Source organism: Panthera onca, chromosome C1, assembly GCF_046562875.1.
Source record: "Panthera onca isolate mPanOnc1 chromosome C1, mPanOnc1 haplotype 2, whole genome shotgun sequence".
Classification (NCBI taxonomy): domain Eukaryota; kingdom Metazoa; phylum Chordata; class Mammalia; order Carnivora; family Felidae; genus Panthera; species Panthera onca.
The window spans coordinates 149422939-149442662 of record NC_138346.1 but is presented as its reverse complement, the minus strand read 5'-3'; the positions used below and the strand labels follow the sequence as shown (position 1 = coordinate 149442662).

General features: G+C 35.5%; 1 protein-coding gene across 2 annotated transcripts in view; it reads right to left on the bottom strand.

Annotated features, from left to right (window-relative positions):
• The window catches only part of ZNHIT6 (zinc finger HIT-type containing 6), a 105353-nt gene that overhangs the window by 60924 nt on the left and 24705 nt on the right, over window positions 1–19724 (bottom strand). For both annotated transcript variants that reach the window (XM_060626377.3, XM_060626376.3), the window contains exons 6-8: window positions 10899–10967; window positions 9433–9513; window positions 7980–8057 (exon numbers count right to left, since the gene is read on the bottom strand). In XM_060626377.3, the coding sequence (XP_060482360.2) occupies window positions 7980–8057; window positions 9433–9513; window positions 10899–10967 (228 nt within the window). The remainder of the gene's footprint in view (window positions 1–7979; window positions 8058–9432; window positions 9514–10898; window positions 10968–19724) is intronic.

The following is a 19724-nucleotide window of genomic DNA, read 5'->3' as shown; positions in this document are numbered from 1 at the left end:
TCGACTTCATGTGCCAATCTTTGGAAGCAGAGTGATGGCAATTGGGGTGTGCTTCCATAAAAATAGGACAAGTCTGGAGTGTCTATGTAAAATGCCCTGGTCTTTCCAGGTACCTGTTATGCCTGGTACATTTAGTATAGAACTAAATGCAGATTTGTAGCATTTACCACATATCTACTTTCTCTCCTAGACTGTGAGCTCCTTGAGGGCTAGTCTTTTAGAGGCCTGTGTATCATACTGTGCCGGCACATGGAAGGGACTCGAGGATACTTTAGGTCAAATTCATTTATCAAAAAGCCTGTCTTCTGAGCAGGTACTGCTTCTCAGAAGGAACTTTAAATTACACTGGGAGTTATTATAATCTCTTTTTCTGTTGCTCTCATTTTACATATTGAGAATTGAAGCCCTCAGCTAACTAAATGATATTGTCACAAATGACCAATAAAAATCCTTTAGAGCAGAGACTGGAAAACTATGGTCAGCAGGTCAAATCCAGTCCACTGTCTGTTTTTTGTGCACAAAGTCTTACTGGAACACAAGCCATACCATTGATTTATGTATTATCTATAGCTGTTTATGGGCTATAATAGCAGAGTTGACAATTGTGACAGTATGGCCCACCATGCCAAAAACATTTACTCTTTGGCCATTTCAGAAAAAGTTGTCTCAGTCCTCCTTTTGGGTATTAAAGTGGTAGCAACATCTACCAATAGAAGCACACATATATTTAAGTGAATTAACACACTACTTATTAAGAAAATTTACACTGAATTCATACTATAGGAAAGTCACTGACTCAGCACTGCAGGAAATGTGAACAGGAAGATGCCTAATATAGTCATTGTCTTCAAAAGAATGTATCATTGAATAGGATAAACTGTATTGGGAAAAAAATAAAACATGATTGCAGGAAACTATGAGAAGCACAACATATTTTTTGAGGCTTAAAGGATAAGGAAATCACATCTAGTTGGTGGGAAAGGATAGGCTCCGCTGCAGATACGGATACAGTCAACCCAGAAAAATGGAGAAGAGAGAACATAGAGAAGACTCATTACGGAGGTTTTTAAATACCACAGGGTGGCAAGGAAGAAGTAAAAGATGGCTCTAAGGTCTTATGTCTCATATACTGCAAGAGTGACAGAGCCAGTAACACAGAGTAAGTATCAACATTTGCTGACTGCTTACCAGATGCCAGGAACACAACCCATTTAATACATATTTCACACATACACACACACACACACACACACACACACACACACACACACACAGAAAAAACAGATGTAGTGTGAGGAGGTCTAAACAGTTTAAGATTTAATGAGATATGTAGGTGAAGATAGATATAAACCAGGATTTGGAGTTTGGGAGAAAGGTCGAAAATGTATCTAGATGTGGGAGTGACTGTACAGAAATAACAGTTGGTAACACCATAAGTACACAAGTTCCTCAAACCTCATATTCTTTCAATATCCAATTTATGTTAAAAGAAATATAAACTAGCATGATTACGTATCTGCCCCCATGTGGCTAATGGTGAGTGGCCTGTTGGGAGTATAGCTAATATTGAACTTAGGCTACTTCCCACAAGTATAAGAAATGCCAAATGGCTGAAACAAGCCATTATTTTAAAAATAAAAGTACTGTATAACATATAGTCAACTGCTAGCTATATAGAACTTTTTGTTTTAAACAGATTTCCTCCTTTTTCTACGGAAGTAATCTCTAGGATTAAAACAATAATAAAAACTCTTATATTGAGTCAATTCTAAAAGATGTTGACCTGAATGCTGCAACTGCTAATACATGAATAATATGTATTTACTGAGAATGACTGGCTATGTGCCAGGTGCTGTGCTAAGCAGCTAACATCTCACAGTAATCTTCACAACAATGCAATATCATTTCTGCCTTGATCCCCACTTTCAGGTTTGTACCAAATTTATAACATTATTTCGACTTTACAGAATATCTACTTTGATGTAGGTTTTTGGATAAAAACAAAAACGTTATTTTGGAACATCTCTTAATTTGGGCTAGGTTTGAGAAGCAGTGTTCTAATAAACTTAAGTGTTTGCAATGGTGAGACTTCTGGTTTACAGTCTAGTCTGGAACGTCTTAAAGTAAAATCAGGTCTACTTCTCCACAGATTATGTATTCTGAAAGGATAGTATTACTATTTCTTACTGGAATATGTATAATCTTACTATGAATAGATACTAAGAACAAATGAACAGTATAAAACGACCATTCTTTTTGCAAATAATGTTCCAAAAAACAATGCCACTTCTACTTAAAACTCAATGTGCCCTAAGCCTCTCCAGGCCCTATACCTCCATCCCTCCAGAAACAGATCCATGCCAGGAACCTCAGTCAGTCACCTTTGCTTCGTGTTTGTGTTCCCCCACTACTGTAGAACTGTACCCAATTCATTCTTGTATCAACCTCAAGTTGTATTTATATGCCTAGAAGATTAAATGTGCTTAATTAATGGTTTCTGAGTAAATTTGGAAAGAATTATCCCATAACAGCTTAAACCACACCTTTATCAAAACTAGAACCTTATATAAACATCAAAGCAGCAAAGTAAACATAAAGAAAGTGTAGCTGAACTTCTTTATGGAAAATAAATGGTTGGATTAATAAGTAAAATACAAAAAATAGATTTGGAAAATTACAACTGAATGAACAGTATCACACTTCGGAGTATTCAAAATTCTTCAGTCCATAATAGCATAAGTGAGCAGCAATACAATGGCTGCCCCTGAAAGTACCTGGCATTACCAACATAGGCTTTTCTATTTCAAAACCACTCATTTACTTTCTGGGCTGGTTAAGAGGAGAAAAAGAGGCCTTGCTAATAACACAAGCATCTTACATGAATTCTCTTCCACTGGGAATGTAAGCTCCCAGGGACAGGAATGGTTCTCCTTACTGCCATCACCCCAATGTCTAGAATGATACCTGGACCACAGTGAGTATCACAAAGTGTTTGCAAGAGAATGAATACATGAATTTACTTAAGAAGCCATGTTAGCTTTTATAAGAAAACACAAATCCAAACCTTGTGTATTCTGGAAAGAAAACTCTCAAATACATCAGCAGCAAATTCCTTAGGGTTAGACTTGCATTCTATAATCCCCTAAATCTAAAAATAAAAGTCATGTATGGCAATGCTAAAAACTGGGAAACATTTAAGACTGCTCTAGCTCATCAGGTATATATATCATGAGACAACTGTTATAAACCCTCCAAGAATGTAAAACACAACCAGTGGAAACTGGCAACATCAAGTATTTGGTTAAAAAGACTTTACTCTGGAGTCACTGGAATGCTGTAAATCGTAGGATACATTTAAAATCAACAGCCACAAGGAAACTACATGCTTCTGCCTTGTAAGTACTTTTTAGGAAATAATAAAATCCTCCTATTTTAGCATGCTTATCTTATATCAGAAGTCTAACATTTAAAAACCTATAATAATCTTACTTAGATGTTCTCTGAATGTACTTTCCTTTAATGATAGAAGTATAATTATACATCTAAGTGTACAGCCTATCAATGACTGCATTATCTGAAAAATACTGTGGTTACATTTTTTTTTTTTTTAATTTGAGACAGAGTGAGGGAGCAGGGGAGAAGGGCAGAGGGAAAGAGAAATCTTTTTGTAAATGTTTATTTATTTTGGGAAAGAGAGAGAGAGAGAGCATGAGTAGGGAAGGGGCAGAAAGAGAGGGAGAGAGAGAATCCCAAGCAGGCTCCATGTGCAGAGCCCAATGCAGGGCTCAATCTCACGACCATGAGATCAGGACCTGAGCCAATATCAAGAGTCAGACGCTTAACCAACTGAGCCACCCAGGCACCCCAAGAGAGAAGCAGGCTTCATGCTCAGTGCTGAGCCTGATGTGGGGCTTGATTCCATGCCCCTGAGATCACAACCTGAGCCAAATTAAAAGTTGGATGCTCAACCGACTGAGCCACCCAAGCACCCCTAAATATCTTTAGTTAAAAATATCAAATGACTAAATGTCCATCAACTGACGAACGGATAAAGATGTGGTTTATACATACAATGGAATACTACTTGGCAATGAGAAAGAAGGAAATCTGGCCATTTGCAGCAACGTGGATAGAACTGGAGGGTATTATGCTAAGTGAAATAAGTCAGGCAGAGAAAGACAGAAACCATATGTTTTCACTCATAGGTGGATCCTGAGAAACGTTAACAGATCATGGGGGAGGGGAAGGGGAAAAAAAAAGTTACAGAGAGGGAGGGAGGCAAACCATAAGAGACTCTTAAATACTGAGACAAACTGAGGGTTGATGGGGAGTGGGGGAGAGGGGAAAGTGGGTGATGGGTACTGAGGAGGGCGCCTGTTGGGATGAACACTGGGTGTTGTATGGAAACCAATTTGACAATACATTATATTTAATATAAAAAAAATCAAATGAGGGGTGCCTGGGTGGCTCAGTTGGTTAAGCATCCAACTCTTGGTTTTAGCTCAGGTCACAATCTCAGTTTTCTGAGTTCGAGCCCCATGTCAGGCTTTGCATTCAGTGTGGAGCCTGGTTTGGATTCTCTCTCCCTCTCTCTCTCAGCCCCTCCCTCACTTGCACTGTCTCTGTCCCTCTCAAAATAAATAAGTAAATTTTTAAAAAATCAAATGAAAATCTATTTCTAAATGTATCCTCATAGCATCTAATTTCATTACTCATGATTAGAAAATACTTGAAAACTGGGAAGTTTTATAGAAATTAGGATAACTATATCATGAAGCTGACTTAATCAGAAATATATGGTGTACCTTTTCCCAACTTAGGATAAAAACTCCTTCACTGGAGTTTGAGATTATGACTGCCATAAAATAATGCCATCACTTTTCAAAGTGAAATAAAGTAGCAATTTTTATTTTATTTTTTATAAATTTTTAAAAAATGTTTATTTTTGAGACAGAAAGAGCATGAGTGGGGGAGGGGCAGAGAGAAAGGGAGACACAGAATCCAAAGCAGGCTCCAGGCTGTCAGCACAGAGCCTGACGTGGGGCTTGAACTCACGAACTGTGAGATCATGACCAGAGCTGAAGTCGGACGCCTAACCAACTGAGCCACCTAGGCACCCCTAAAGTGGCAATTTTTAAATCCATAACCTTCCCATCCTTTGATGCTTTTATAGATCACTGAGTTCAAATAAACAACTCAAATGGGGAAATCTGAATGGTAAGTTTTCTATATAGATAAGATAAAGTAAAAATACTTATTATGTTATTCAGATAAGCTCAGGTTTAATATCAAAATAGCTAATTCTAGGTATTCCTTGAAGTTAACACTCAACTTTTACTTTATTAAGCTATCAAAGGAATGATAGTCCCTTTGGGGACTAAGGTTAACCCAAGGCCCAACTTTGGTCCTCCTTGGGTTCCTAAAGAAGGTATAAAATAAGAGAAAATAAAGGACCTTGAAAATGAAGCACAAAGAAATTGAGTGTCTAGAATTAGGTCATCTGACCTTCAATTCAGTGTACTTCTTTGATGTTTTTTTGGGTTCAGGTTTACCCTCTTTGTTAAAATAAACCTTAGCAATCTGACTGGCATTTCCCCGTGCTCTGGTTCTCTTGTGCGTCCTGATTTCTTTCTAATACAACTGCATGTAGTGGTTTCCCCAACTGCTTCCCTCTGGATCATGTCATGCTATAGGCATTTCTGCCACTCTCCTGGAAGACCCTGGTCTACTAGGATATGCTGAGATCTCCATCTGGAGATCTCCATCCTCCTTGCCTCTTCAAGCATTTAGAGTTACACATTTTCAAGTTAAAAATGAATGCTATCTAGGCCTAAGCAGTCTGCCCTTATTATAAACTTTAAAATGCTCAGTATTCTACCTTTTAACACATACAATCTTGGCTTCCTTGAATTCTGGAGGAAGAAGATACTATGCCCAAGAGTCAAGTTTGACCGGCTTAGTGAGCTGGCACATTTCTTCACTGGCCACTCCCCAGTTTGCCTTGACTTAAAAGGAAATATAGCAAACCTTCTCTTTCAGGTAATGGAGGAAAACAACAAAGAAACAGAACAAAAACCATTAATAAACTAACAGAAGAAAAAGAGAACCCCAAACCTTTTGTTCTTAGCAGTTGTACCAAAATGATTTGGGTTGTTTTCCTTAGCTCTGGTAAAGAAATTTAATTATTTGCCTAACAGATTAGGTAAATAAGGTGACCATGGTCAAGTTGATGCATGCTTATTAACTAAGAAAACAAACAATTCCATTCATGTAGCCATTAAAATAGTAGCCAATGGCTACTATTTATAATTATTCAAGGTCAGATAAGTACAACAAAAAAAATGATGAGGCAATCATTTTGATGGATAGCACTACTACTGTCTCCCTTCTACAATCCTTCTGGAGCCATTTACATGTTATCCCCACACTGGCAGTCTATGACAAGGAGGTGGCAAATGCTCAGAGTGCTGCAGAAGTGTTAGAATGTTGGACACGTCACCAGGTTGTCAGGAGAGTTGGGAGAGTATATATTAGTTCCACAGCCTAGAGAAGATGAGATGAGACAACTCTCCAAAAAGTGATTTCATTTTTCATAAAAACCCTCAGAGGTGTTTTCTTAACAGGCTTATGAGACTGAAGCCATAGTATACTCAATAAGAATGCACCAAGGTATGAAATAGGAGTAACATTTACATGAATTAAGTAAGTAAAATATGGTAAATGTTAAGAAAGGAACTGAATCTGAATGAGGTAAGAGACGATAAAAGAAGGAAAAAATATTTAATGATTGACTGGAGGTAAATTCCAAGGGAACAATGCAAATGGTTTTGTTTAAACATGAATTTGTATGAAACTGACTTTAAAACTTTGCTAATAAGCAAAACTGAAAGAACGCACCTTTTACATCAGTATTTCTCACTAATTACATAAGCGTTTGATTACCAATTTCAAAAATACTGATTTTGGTTAACATGGATGTTGTAACTCTAGATAGCTATCTCTGCAAAACCCACAAACTTTCCATCCTTCTCTCATCTGAGACCTTAAATCTTTTGGGGGAAGAAGGGAGTAAAACATGAACTGCATGTAAATATACTAAATGAACAAGTCTAGGGAAGAGGCACCTGGGTAGCTCAGTCAGTTAAGCAGCTGACCGACTCTTGGCTCAGGTCACGATCTCACAGTTTCATGAGATCCAGCTCCATGAAGGACTCTATGCTGCTGGCGCGGAGACCGCTTGGGATTTTCTCTCTGCACCTCCCCTGTTTGCTCTCATTCTCTTTTTTTTCCTCTCAAAATAAACTCTAAAAAAAAACCCCAAAATAAAACAAAAACCAAAAAACCCAAAAAACAAAAACAAAAAAAACTTCCTCAAATAATACAGTTTGTTAGAACCCAGATCTCCTTACATTTCTCTGCAGTGTTTTTTCCATTGCCATATATGCAATGCTCAGTTGATCACATAAATGTTTGTGTTCCCAAAGGTAAAAACTTGAACACTAGAACTGTTGTAGAGAATACTTCTTGAAATAAGTTAAGATGGGATTTAAGAATCTCTTAATTGTACATAATGCTATTTTAAAATATTTTAACAAAATAATTGTTTTTAATGTTTATTTTTGAGGGAGAAAGAGAGAGAGAGGGCCTGAGTCAGGGAGGGGCAGGGAGAGAGGCAGACACAAAATCCGAAATAGGCTCCATGCTCTGAGCTGTCAGGACAGAGTTCAACGCAGGGCTCGAACCCATGAACCATGAGATCATGACCTGAGCCAAAGGTGGACGCTTAACTGAATGAGTCACCCAGGCACCCCTAACCAAAGTAACTTTCAATTGAATTTATCCTATAAGTCTGATTATTTTTAAATTTTAATTTGAAAGTCATACTGGTATAATAACTAGCTACTTGAGCTAATCAAGCTACTTAATTATATTTTAGAATTTGAAAATATTTAAAGAAATGGGGAGGGAAATAATTTTACCTTACTAAATTTTGCTGCATATATTCAACCTTCATTAAAATTTGAACCCCAGTCTGAGAGCGAATGTAGGCTTTCAACCTGAAATAAAAATGTCATATTGAAGGAAGCAAAACTGATTTTTAATATGTTTCAAGACAGTATCTACAGATTAAACATTTATGAGTAGCTAACAATACTTAAAATTCAACTAGCCAAGCACAGAAAAGGGGTTAAAGATATTTTCTAGCCAAGGATCTGAATTTTAAAATATTACCTTTCTTCTCTCTGTACAATATGTTAATTTCAAAAATATCTATTTCAGTAAATTAAGTTAATCTTGCTATTTTATTTATTTTTTTTAAAATGTACCCAATTTAGTGACAGGTACTTTGTCTTACTGCCAAACGTATGACCAATGATGACAACTGGATTATCAATAATAAGAAGGAAAGAAATACAACTATTATACATATTCCAAAGACACTGCCTGATATGGGACATGATTCTGGTTCAGTCTGGGTACAACCTTTCATTGGCACTAGAACATGAGATTTAATTAGAATTGGGTCAGACATTTTAGAATCCACTCAGTTTAAAATTTAAACACTAGGTTACTCTGGAACCAAAACAAGCAGGTATCATCTAGAGAAAAGAAAGTCAACCGGGTTCCTGCTCAGGAAAACTAATCCACATTCTAATAAGAGTTTCCTACTTTGAGTGCTGCCTACTGTGTGTTAGACCCTGTATTAGTAACTATATACATTGCCCTTTTTTTTTTTTTTTTTTAAGCTTCAAATAACCTTATCTAGTAGAGAAAATTAAGGTCTGGAACTTAGGTAACTTATTCCTGATCACACAGCTGAAAAGGGACAGAGCTAGCTATTCTAGCCCATTTGTGTCCACGCTACACTTCTGGAGATGAGGCAGAGTGTATCTTAATTAGTTTTATGAAGACCTGGCTGAAACAGAATTTTCCTGTCTTTTATAAGGGTTACTTGGAAACTCTTAATTTCAGAGTTTTTGACTCAATTTTAAAGAAGTTTGATTTAAGGGTTAAGAGTGCAGACTCTGATTCCACACTGGCTGGGTTTAAATCCCAGCTTCCCTGCTTATTTGCAGTATGAAGTCACTTAAGCACTTTAAGGTTCCCCATCTGTAAAATGGACATATTAGCAGTAATCTACCTTCAAGGGTTATTGTGAGGATTAAATTAATTCATACATTTTTTATTATCTGCTTCAACGAGTATCTAGAAAACAGTGAATACTAAGTGTTGAGAACTGTTTTTGTTACTATCCAAAAGCATCATCTGTGACTGAAAAAGCCTTGAATAAATACCAAGGAAATGACACAGAAAGTAAACTGCACTGGCATATCACAGTCTAATAGTGTCATGGCTTTACATAATATTCACATAACCAATACTTCAATATTTTTAGTAATTTCAGAAAATTACAAAATTTTTGAAACATACCTTTGACGAATTACAGGATCAGCCTTTTCAGGATCAATGTAAGGTTTTAGGATTTCATTAATAGTTTTATCATCCGGTACTCTTCCCAACAACAAAAAAACAAAAACAAAATTTATTATTTATAAGTTTCTACTAAAGGTGTTAACTTAGAATTACTAAATCTTGTGGCTTTTTTGTTTAAATAACTGAACACAGACCTTTTATTTTACTCTTGGCAAAATATAACATCCTTTTAAGCAAAAATTACTTCGGAAAAAAGCTCAAAAAGGCTTCTTGGACACACTTAACAAAGTCCTAAAAAGCAATATTTTGAGAAGCTCCCTATAAATCAATTATAAAAACATGAAGCCTCTTTTAACACACACCTGTGCTCAAAGATGGGAAGAATGAATTCAGGATGAAATATATTTGAAAGCTACAGAAATTAAAAATCTGAAAAAAGGTTTCAGATGATGCTAATTTCAGTGCATGTTCAAGTTTATTCATTCTAAATCATAAGACCAGGGTAAAAATTGATACTACTCTCCCTGGAAATAACATATTTCAAATTTTTCAACTTTCCTGTAAGTATGCACACTGTTTTGAACTATAAAGCTACAGAAACAAAATTAAGACACTGAATGTGTAGTTTTCCTCATTTATACATTTTCATATATACCAATGTGCTACATACCCCTATCTAAAAAATTGAAGTCCTTTCTCTGACTTTAGTTTGGCATACAACTTCAAATAAGGAAGTTCTTCACTAAAATTCATAGCACAGTTACAAAGAGAGGACACTTAATGCAAAATGTGGATATATGCTCAGTATATTACTTAAAAAGCAACTGGAAAATTTTCCGAAGGAATCAAATAGTACACAGTCATTAAAGTTTTTAAATCACACTTAAAAATATGCAAATATGAAAAAAGTAGGATAAAAAGTTGTTTATGCAAATTAATTCCAATTTTGAGTATACATATTTTGAGGGCTATACCACAATGTTAATAGCAGTAATCTTTGCATAGTAGAATTCTGGGTCATTTTTCATTTGTTCTACAACCACTCAACTTAAGAAATTGAAAGTTTTTAGCCCTCTTGTGTCTCCTTGCAGTTTTCTCCTTATGTCTGCTCCCCCTGCTGAAGGAAACACCATCATGATTTCCCTTAGAGTTTTACCAGCTCTGCAGATCTAAAGACTACACTGTTTTATATTTAGACGTAGAATCACATTCTATGCATTCTTCCTTCATTTGCTCTTCTCATTCAACATTATTTCTAAGATTCAACCATGTTGATGTAGCTGTAGTTGATTCATTTTTCAATAGTATTGAGCATTTCATTGAATCAAGATACCAACAACTGAGTTATCCATTCTACTACTGACATACATTTACTGATATCACATTTAAGTTAACAGTTTATTTTAAATACAAAAACACAATAAAAACAAAGGAGTTCTTAATAAACATTGGTAGTACTGTACCTTTTTTCTATGTACACAGCTTGACTCTGAGGAAATTGGAGCTTCACATGCCAACAAAACTGCTGTTTTCTAAATGAAAAAAGAATCATGAGGATCAAGGTAGATAATAAAAGTGTGCGCACAAATCAAACCTCCTGAACTTTCATTTTCAGATAATAATTTGAAAAGTATTCCTAGAATTTAACGTATCTTTTCTATTTTTTCTAGGATTTCAGAGACTATGTTTTCTAAACAATATACTTGCAAGGATTTTTAAAAGGAAAGCAAAATTAAGTGCAGCAGTTCTGAATTACAAGGACTTTATATTCCTGAATTAGATGGCAATTTGTCACAGTTCAGGGGCTTTTGAGATCAGTGTGCTACTACTTGGAAGTTTACAAATAAATTTGCTCATGACCAAAAATAATGAGCTGATGTCTTTGCCTGACTAGTCTGGAAATTAGGTGAATGAAGTGTTGTCCAGTTGCGACCAGCTGGCTGCAGATACTTCTTAGCCATGAGTACGTGCATTCAGTAGCAAAACAGTAGACAAGCTGGTTGCTAAGCAGAATGCACTCTGAGCTAGAGTCCCTTTGCTTCCAGGTCGAAACTTTGGTTTGATACATGATCAACAGTAATAATTCACTAAATGTCTAATTTTGGAATGACCATATTCTATTTAACATATCTAAGTTTGGTGACACTATATACCATTCCTTCTTTAAAAAAAGTTAATGTTAGAAATACTGAATCCAATACAGAAATTTAAATGTTTTCACTGTATGATGGCTTTTACATGTTTTCTTTATTTAGGAGAAATTTCTAACAACCCACTGTCAAGCAAAATGGCCAGCTTCACTTATAAATCTATCCTTTAGCAGCCTGGCTCCAAAATCTCAAATAGTTTTATTTTAATACAGTCTAGTAAAATATCTCCCACTAAACATTCATACGATTTAGTCAAATTTCTGTCAGAAGACAATAACCATAAAATCAAGTAAAAATCCTTCTATTAGGGTAAGTTATCACAGATCTGTTTATGGAAGTTTTCTTTAGTAACAAGACAGTTTTTGGCATTAGCTAGAAAAAATATGCTTGCTTATGCTTACATTGAGAGTGCCACTTACCATATAAGAAAGTCATGTTAATATGTGTTTTTTTGATAGAACAAAGGCATAAACACCCTTCACTAATTTAAAGACCAGATATCTAAAATCTCAGAGGAAGAAACCTTAAAAAATCTGAATGCAAATGTAAGTTAATGGTTTTAAATAAACAATTCTTCTAAAAGAAAACACCCCTGCAATGTTCGTTATCTGTGAAAGAGGCAGAGCATCATATCACCATCAAGAAACTCAGAGGCGATACCTGGGTGGCTCAGTCAGATGAGCAAGTGACTCTTAATTTCAGCTCAGGTCAGGATCTCACTGTTTGTTAAGACTGAGCCCCTGCACTGGGCTCTGCGTTGACAGTGCAGAGCCTACTTGGAATTCTCTCTCTCTCCCTCTCTCTCTCTGCCCCTCTCCTGGTTGTGTGCGCTCTCTTTCAAAATAAACATTAAAAAAAAAAAAGGGAGACTCAGAGATTCCACATTTCCTTGTAAGAAAGAAATTGATTTTTTAATCCTGTTGTATAATATGGTTTCTTTCTAAATATATTTGTTTTTTCCATGTTAAGTTATAGGAGAAAAAAAGATTATGAACTTGTCATCTTGCAGAATTCTAAATCATATTAAGTTACCCCAATCATTGCTTGAGTAATTTCAAGAACCATTTATCTTTCTTAACACTCAGTAGACCCTAAATACCATCAGAAAGTACTTAACATTCCAAAAACAAAGGGAGAAAAGCCCTTGGAAATTATTTTGCTATAGTTAACTAGTTTTGATTGTAAGGAAGTCATTCACTACTATTTTATTACATACACATTGCTAAATTACTATAAAAATCTTTCTATATTTGGCCTCAGTTCAAACATGAACAAATTTGAAAAGTACATTTACTTTTAAAAAATGTGATCTTGAAATATTTCAAAAACAAAGAAAAAGAGAGTATAAAGAACAATGTACCCATACTCAAGATTTAACCAACTTGCAAACTGCCATATTTATTCAAAATACTTTTTTCTTTTAAGAAATAAAAGGCTATTGATATAGCTGATGATCCAACTTGCTACTGTTTCTTGATCTCCTTCCCTTCCCATTCATTATCAGAGGTAAGTACTATCCTGAGTTTGGGTGTGTATTCTTACCGTCCATGGTTTTATATTCTATACACACACACACACACACACACACACACACACATATTATACCTATAAACAATATAGTATTTTGTGTAATATTAACATTTACTTCAAACTTACCATAATCTAAATATCCTATGCCTTGCTTTTCATTTACATTATGCTTTAGGTTTATTTATAATATATGCAGATTAGTTCATTTTATGAAAAATGCCAAAATCTATTCATTCTCTACTGACAGACATTATGACTGCTTCCAATTTTTTACCATTTGTTCTTCCATATTAAATTATGGTAAAAAAAAAATAATAAAAGACTATCCCTAGGGATGGGTCTATCATTTACCTCTACTAGTACAAAGGATTAAGTTAGCTTCATTGGAAAACTGTACTTTTTAACTCTAGGGTTAAAAGGGATTTGCAAACAGTAATTCAGAATAGAAGATTTAAGTGAACAAATGGACAAAGAGAGGTTGAAGGGTATTGTATAAGAATTCCTGAAATGGGTTGAGTTAATTAATCTCTAAAGTAGTTGCCAATTCTTCAGTGTTCTTGAAACTGATGTAGTCCTGACTGGGCAATCAAATCACTTCCTAAGTCTCAAATAATTAAGTTTTTTAATTAAGTTTTTAATTTTAATTCCAGTATAGTTAACATATTCCATTAATTTCAGGTGTACAATTTTAGTGATTCACTAAATCTATTCATGACTCAGAGCTCATCATAATAAGCGCTATCATCGATTTCAATTCCCCCCCAACCACCTCCCCTCTGGTAACCATCAAAATTCTTCAAAGGATTAAGTCTGTTTCCCACTTTTCATAATTACACATAGTGATACATGTCCCACTTATAAAAATACACATACATCAAAATCTCAACATTATTTTTGAGGGGGATTGTGGATAATTTTATATGCTTTTTTGTATTATATTAGTAAGTTTTCTAAAAGAACACATTTTATAAAGGGAAAAAGTAATGCTTTAGTGAGTATCTTTATGTATGCATACCCCCACCTTCCACCATAATTGTTTGGACTATTTTATGAAAACACAGCATAAGGAGTAGAATCATGGGATAAAACAGTGTTTCTTAACCTAGGTAGTACTGACATTTTGGACCAGATAATTCTTTGTTATGGTGGGTAGGGTAAAAAGGGGGCAGAGGAGGCACTTTCCTGTGCAGGATGTTTAACAGCATTCTAGGCCTTGACTAAGGAGATGCCACCCCAGCAACACCCACTCCTCCAGTTGTGACATCCAAAGATGTTTTCAATTATTGGAAATGTCCTCTGGGAGGCAAAAATCACCACTGAATGAGAACCACTGGGATAGAGGTTTAAACACTGACTATTATATTGGGCGCCTGGGTGGCTCAGTCGGATGAGCGTCCGACTTCAGCTCAGGTCACGATCTCGCGGTCCGTGAGTTCGAGCCCCGTGTCGGGCTCTGGGCTGATGGCTCAGAGCCTGGAGCCTGCATCCAATTCTGTGTCTCCCTCTCTCTCTGCCCCTCCCCCGTTCATGCTCTGTCTCTGTCTCAAAAATAAATAAACGTTAAAAAAAATTAAAAAAAAAATAAACACTATTATTCTTACTATATCAAGACTACTGTTCCCTAAATTAAACAAAATGCTTTCAATTATGTCACTGTGTCCTTGCCAAAATTATCAATGTTCTCAAGAATGGAAATACTGTACCTGAATATTCTAGGGAACTTCAGCACCTCATGGCACACTAGTTTAGAGTTTGATGACAGACTGGTGAAGTAATGATGGCAATTATTAAACCTAATGTTTCCCTATAGACCACCTGACAAAGTAAGATAACAGTGATCTGAGTCCCATGAAACAAAAGCAACTACTCATGCATAGGAAAGCTTTTTCTCCTACCCCCTCAATCATGCATTCTTAATAGGAGCAGCATCACCCCCAAAGGGATAAAAATTTGTTTTGGGGAGGGTTAAAAATAATCTTAAATAAATTAAAAAAAAATAATCTTAAATATTACAATGGTTTGTGGCCCTCCAAAGGGCCACTACACATAAACATATACACAGTATATCTGTGGTATCAAAATATCATGGGGGAGCAAATAGAAGGAAAATGTCTAAAAGGGCTCCTTGGGAGGCAATAAAAAAAAAAAAAAAAAACGTTGAGAAACACATGTATTAAAAGAGGAAAATAAATGTTATTTTATACTCGGTTTTAACAAGTTAATACAGGGCACTTAACAGCTAATGCTTATTAAAATTAAGGGTCATTCTCTCCCACCATTTCAAGAAAGTAATATGTGTATGATAACACAAACTTACAGGGGGAGGGAAGTTCTATACCCATATTTTTCTAACTCCGTGACTTAAAATGGTTAATTTTCATCTTGGAGTGCTACCATAATTCCAAGGAAGAAGAGTAGAAAACAAAGACAGATATCCGATCCTTTTAAATGGCACTGATCTCTTGAAACAAGATTTTCAAGCTCATTTATAACCAAAGAAGTGCAAATAGAAGTGAAATATTTTCACTTATCAAATTTACAAAGACATTGTTAAAATCAGAAATACTGGGGAAATACTAGGGAAGCATGGTGAAATGGAGACTTTCCATTGGTGATAGGAATATCAACTGGTGTGAACTTCTGGCAATTCAAGTTCATAAAGACAAAAAATAAATATTCTTAATGAAAAAAATACACATATTTTAGCCTCAACAGTTTTATTTCCAGGAATTTAGTCCAAGGAAATAACTGGATGGGTAATGACATATGTTCATGTCCACTGTGCCACTCTTTATAATAGAAAGAAAAAAATCTAAATGGGTATCATCAAAAACTGATTAAACTATACTAAATCTACATAATGAATGAAAAAATGAGGCAGAACTCTATGCACTGAAGTAGAAAAATGTACGTGTTGAATGATGGCATTTATGTTTAAAATATATATTCATACATGTATTTACAAGTATGAAGGACATGCCCCAAACTTTTAACTATGGTTAGTTATTTCTTGCCATTATGAAAGGACTTAATTCTTACTTTATATGTCTGTATTAAACAAATCTTTGACATAATGATTGGCTATTTTTTACAATCAGCAAAGTCAAAAATGTTTTCACTGGAAAGTGCAGGATGGTAATAATCATAGAAAGGACTAATTTTAACATTCTTTTTAAAACTAAAAATCTTCATTATTGGAAGTGTTCTTTTAAGAGGTTTCTTTTTTATCTCAGAAATTATTACCCAACCAGAACTAGGGTTACTTATCTAATCATTTTGACAGCTTCAAACCTATCCTCCTCAAGAAATATGCTATAGCTAAGAGTTACATAAGAAGGCTGAATTCTAAGAACTAAGATTTCTAATATGAAATTAAATGAGCCTGATTATTTTTGTTCTTGAAAAAAGTCACCAATTTTCATCCCCCTCTCTTACTGACTAACCAATATTTATTCAAAGAGCAGTCCTAAGGGCTCACTAGGCATTTGGGATGAGTTCAAGGCAGGCTTCTGTTTAGGGCAGTAGGTCAACCACCAATCCTGGGCACTGTGTTTTCCTTCCATATCACTGTGAGAAGAGTACAGTTTTCACATGAAAGCACCTTGTTCTTCATGTATACTATACAGAGGGAGAATACTCAATATACTGTAAGAATGAGAGGTGGGACGGGGAAAGGATAAGTGGACTCCGTGCTTGAATCCTATTCAAGGCACCCCTTTACTTCTGATTTTTAAATACAAGTCCCTCCATGGGAGTAAGGAAAGCTAGAATTTCCACATGTCTAATCTTCAGAATGCTACACCACTAATTAGTAAAGTCCACAGGTTATGAAATCTATCAGTAGATCCTTTTACCAGATAGCACTAGCCAAGTAGTAATAGTAATAACAGTAATGCTTTCAGTAATGCTTTATTAAGTGCTCTCAACATGTCAGACATTGTTCTAGATGTTTTACATGTATTAACTCATTTAATTCTTGCAACTCTGAATGAACGCCATTATTTCATGGGAACTCTAAGGTAGAGAAAAGAAAAGTCCCTCCTCCAAGATCATTATTCAGCTGGGAAATGGCAGAGCTGGGATTTGAACCCAGACAGTACAATACCTCCAGAGTCTATGCTCTAATCGACTATTCTTTTATGATCTTACCAGAAATGAAAGTTCAACAACAAACTATGTATTTTTATGTAACATCAATTCAAATATATGTTATGTTTTATTTTAAATATTTGCCTTCATATTTTGAAATAATTTTTAGGAGTTATAGTGAACATTTTAATTGCCTCCTTGGCAATCTCTTATCATCATCCTCCTTCCTAATCCCTAACCATACTTTGACGAATAGAATCCATTCCTTACCTCTAGAGGCATGCACTTACTAGTCAGCTTAAGAAAACCACTATCTTATATCTTCCTTGACACAGTGATTCAGGATTGGGCCGATGACCTAGGTGGCCCAATTGTGGTGAATTTCAGGTTTCCTGTTCAGTAATGCTGGGAGAGAAGCACTTCTGGATATTTACTGCAACTCAAACTGTTACCAGGAGCATTCTATGACCATGAGGATTCAGCTGACACCACTGAATATACAATGGAAAATCAGCAAAAAAAATGGGCCGTTAATGATGTAATTGAGTCATTTTATCTATGAACTCTGAAATCCATCCTATCTCTGGATGGATATTGAGTTATGACAGCCAATAATTTACCTTTTTATAGCTCAAACAGTTTGAAGTGGGTATTTTATTTCAAGCAACATAAAGCATCCTAAATGACACAAATAATTAAAGTCTTCTTCTTTCTAGGTTTCATCTTTCATTTCTGAGCAGTAGAAAAGGGAGACAGACTAATCTGTAAACTGTCAACTGTTATGAAATTCGGAAGCAGCATATAATACCTAAAGGAATTTCAGGAAAAAAACATTTTGTTCCACTGTCAGTTATAAAACCTTATTTTAATTTAAAGCAGGAAGAAAATCTACCAAATTTTGAAACTCTTCAAGGAAAAAACAAATGTATAAAATATCTACATAATCCTTCACTCACAGCCATTTAATCTTTTAAAATATACTTCAAGAACAATTTTAAAGTCTCAAGAATAAATATAACTATTGCTCATAAAAATAATCCATCTATTTTATTAGGATTGGTACCATAATAAGTGTTTTTGGAAGACTGAATACAAAGGATCTGTGTAGTTACTTAGCATGGATTAAAATTACTGGAATTGGGGAGAATGAAAACCATAATTTTATATGTCTCACATCATTATGAAAATACTTTGAAAAGTTCCAGTTATATGTTACATTTTGCTCTTTTAAAAATTAGTTTCACCACTACACAATAATAATAGGAAACAGGTTAAGTATGTGGTACTGGCTTTAGTAGACAGTATATTAAGAAAATGGATATAGCAGGTGAAATAAAAAAGCACATTTTGCTTCAAATAACTGATAAATATTTGAGTACTTAATAAAGCAGTTCTCAACTGGGAGTGGTACCAACCTGGGCGGTGGGGACATTTGAAAATGGCTGGGCAGTTCTGACTGTTCCAAGACTGGGAAGCACTTTAGGCATTTAGGTGGGCAGAGAACAGAAATGCTAGCCTTCCTGTAATGCATAGGAAAGTCCCACACAACAAAAAAACTGTCCTGTTCAAAATGCCAAGAGCCCCTACTAAGAAACACTAGAATGCAGAAAGGAGAGTAGATATATATGCATACTAAAAATCGAATGCTAGCACTAAATGTGGCATGTGTTTTGTATTAGCTGTGAAGAGAATATGTACTATAGGAACTGCGGCAAAAAAGAAATTATGGAGAAGATGAGCTATCATGTATTTTCACAGATGGCTAGAAAATAATGGATGAGGAAAACATTCTAGGATTAGGCATGGTAACCAGCCTGGGTACACTCCATTGAATACATTAGGAAATCAGGGTGGGGACAGAGTAGGCTGATCCATATTTAGTATGGATCACTCATATGAACAGGAAAATGTTCTGCTCAAAGTTTGACTCTGTCTGAACTCCCCAACCTGGCATATAAAGTCTTGCAAAGCTCAGTCCCAGTGGGGCTCTCTCCAGTCCATCCCCTATCACTTACCAACTCTCCTCTCACCCTAGTTTCTAGACATACATCACCCTAGTGTCTACATACACTGTCTTAAATTTACTACTTCATCCTTTTGCATCTGATATTCTCACCTCAAGACATCCTTAACTCCTCCTTGATTTTGAGCAAGTGACTATCACAGTAAAAACACATTTTATAAAGATGTCTCGGGCATCAGTGCATCAAATGACTGAGGTAAGGAGACACTGAGGTGGGGAAAGTTCCCTAATAGTCCAGGGTGAGATAAAGTAGGCCTGCATGGGAGAATAGTTGATAAATACTGTACTGAAGGAAGTAGAAAGGGATACATGTTAGAAGCACATCAGGAAGAAGCAGACCTGGTGACTAGGGAAGGACTTCCCTAACTGAACCAGTCTGGGGACCCCAAGGTGATCAAGACTGTTTTCTATTTCCATGAATGCTGCCTAACTGCCCTTATGGAAAAGTACAACTTCTGTGATGCTATGTCACAGAAACTTCCTTACCACTGTCTACA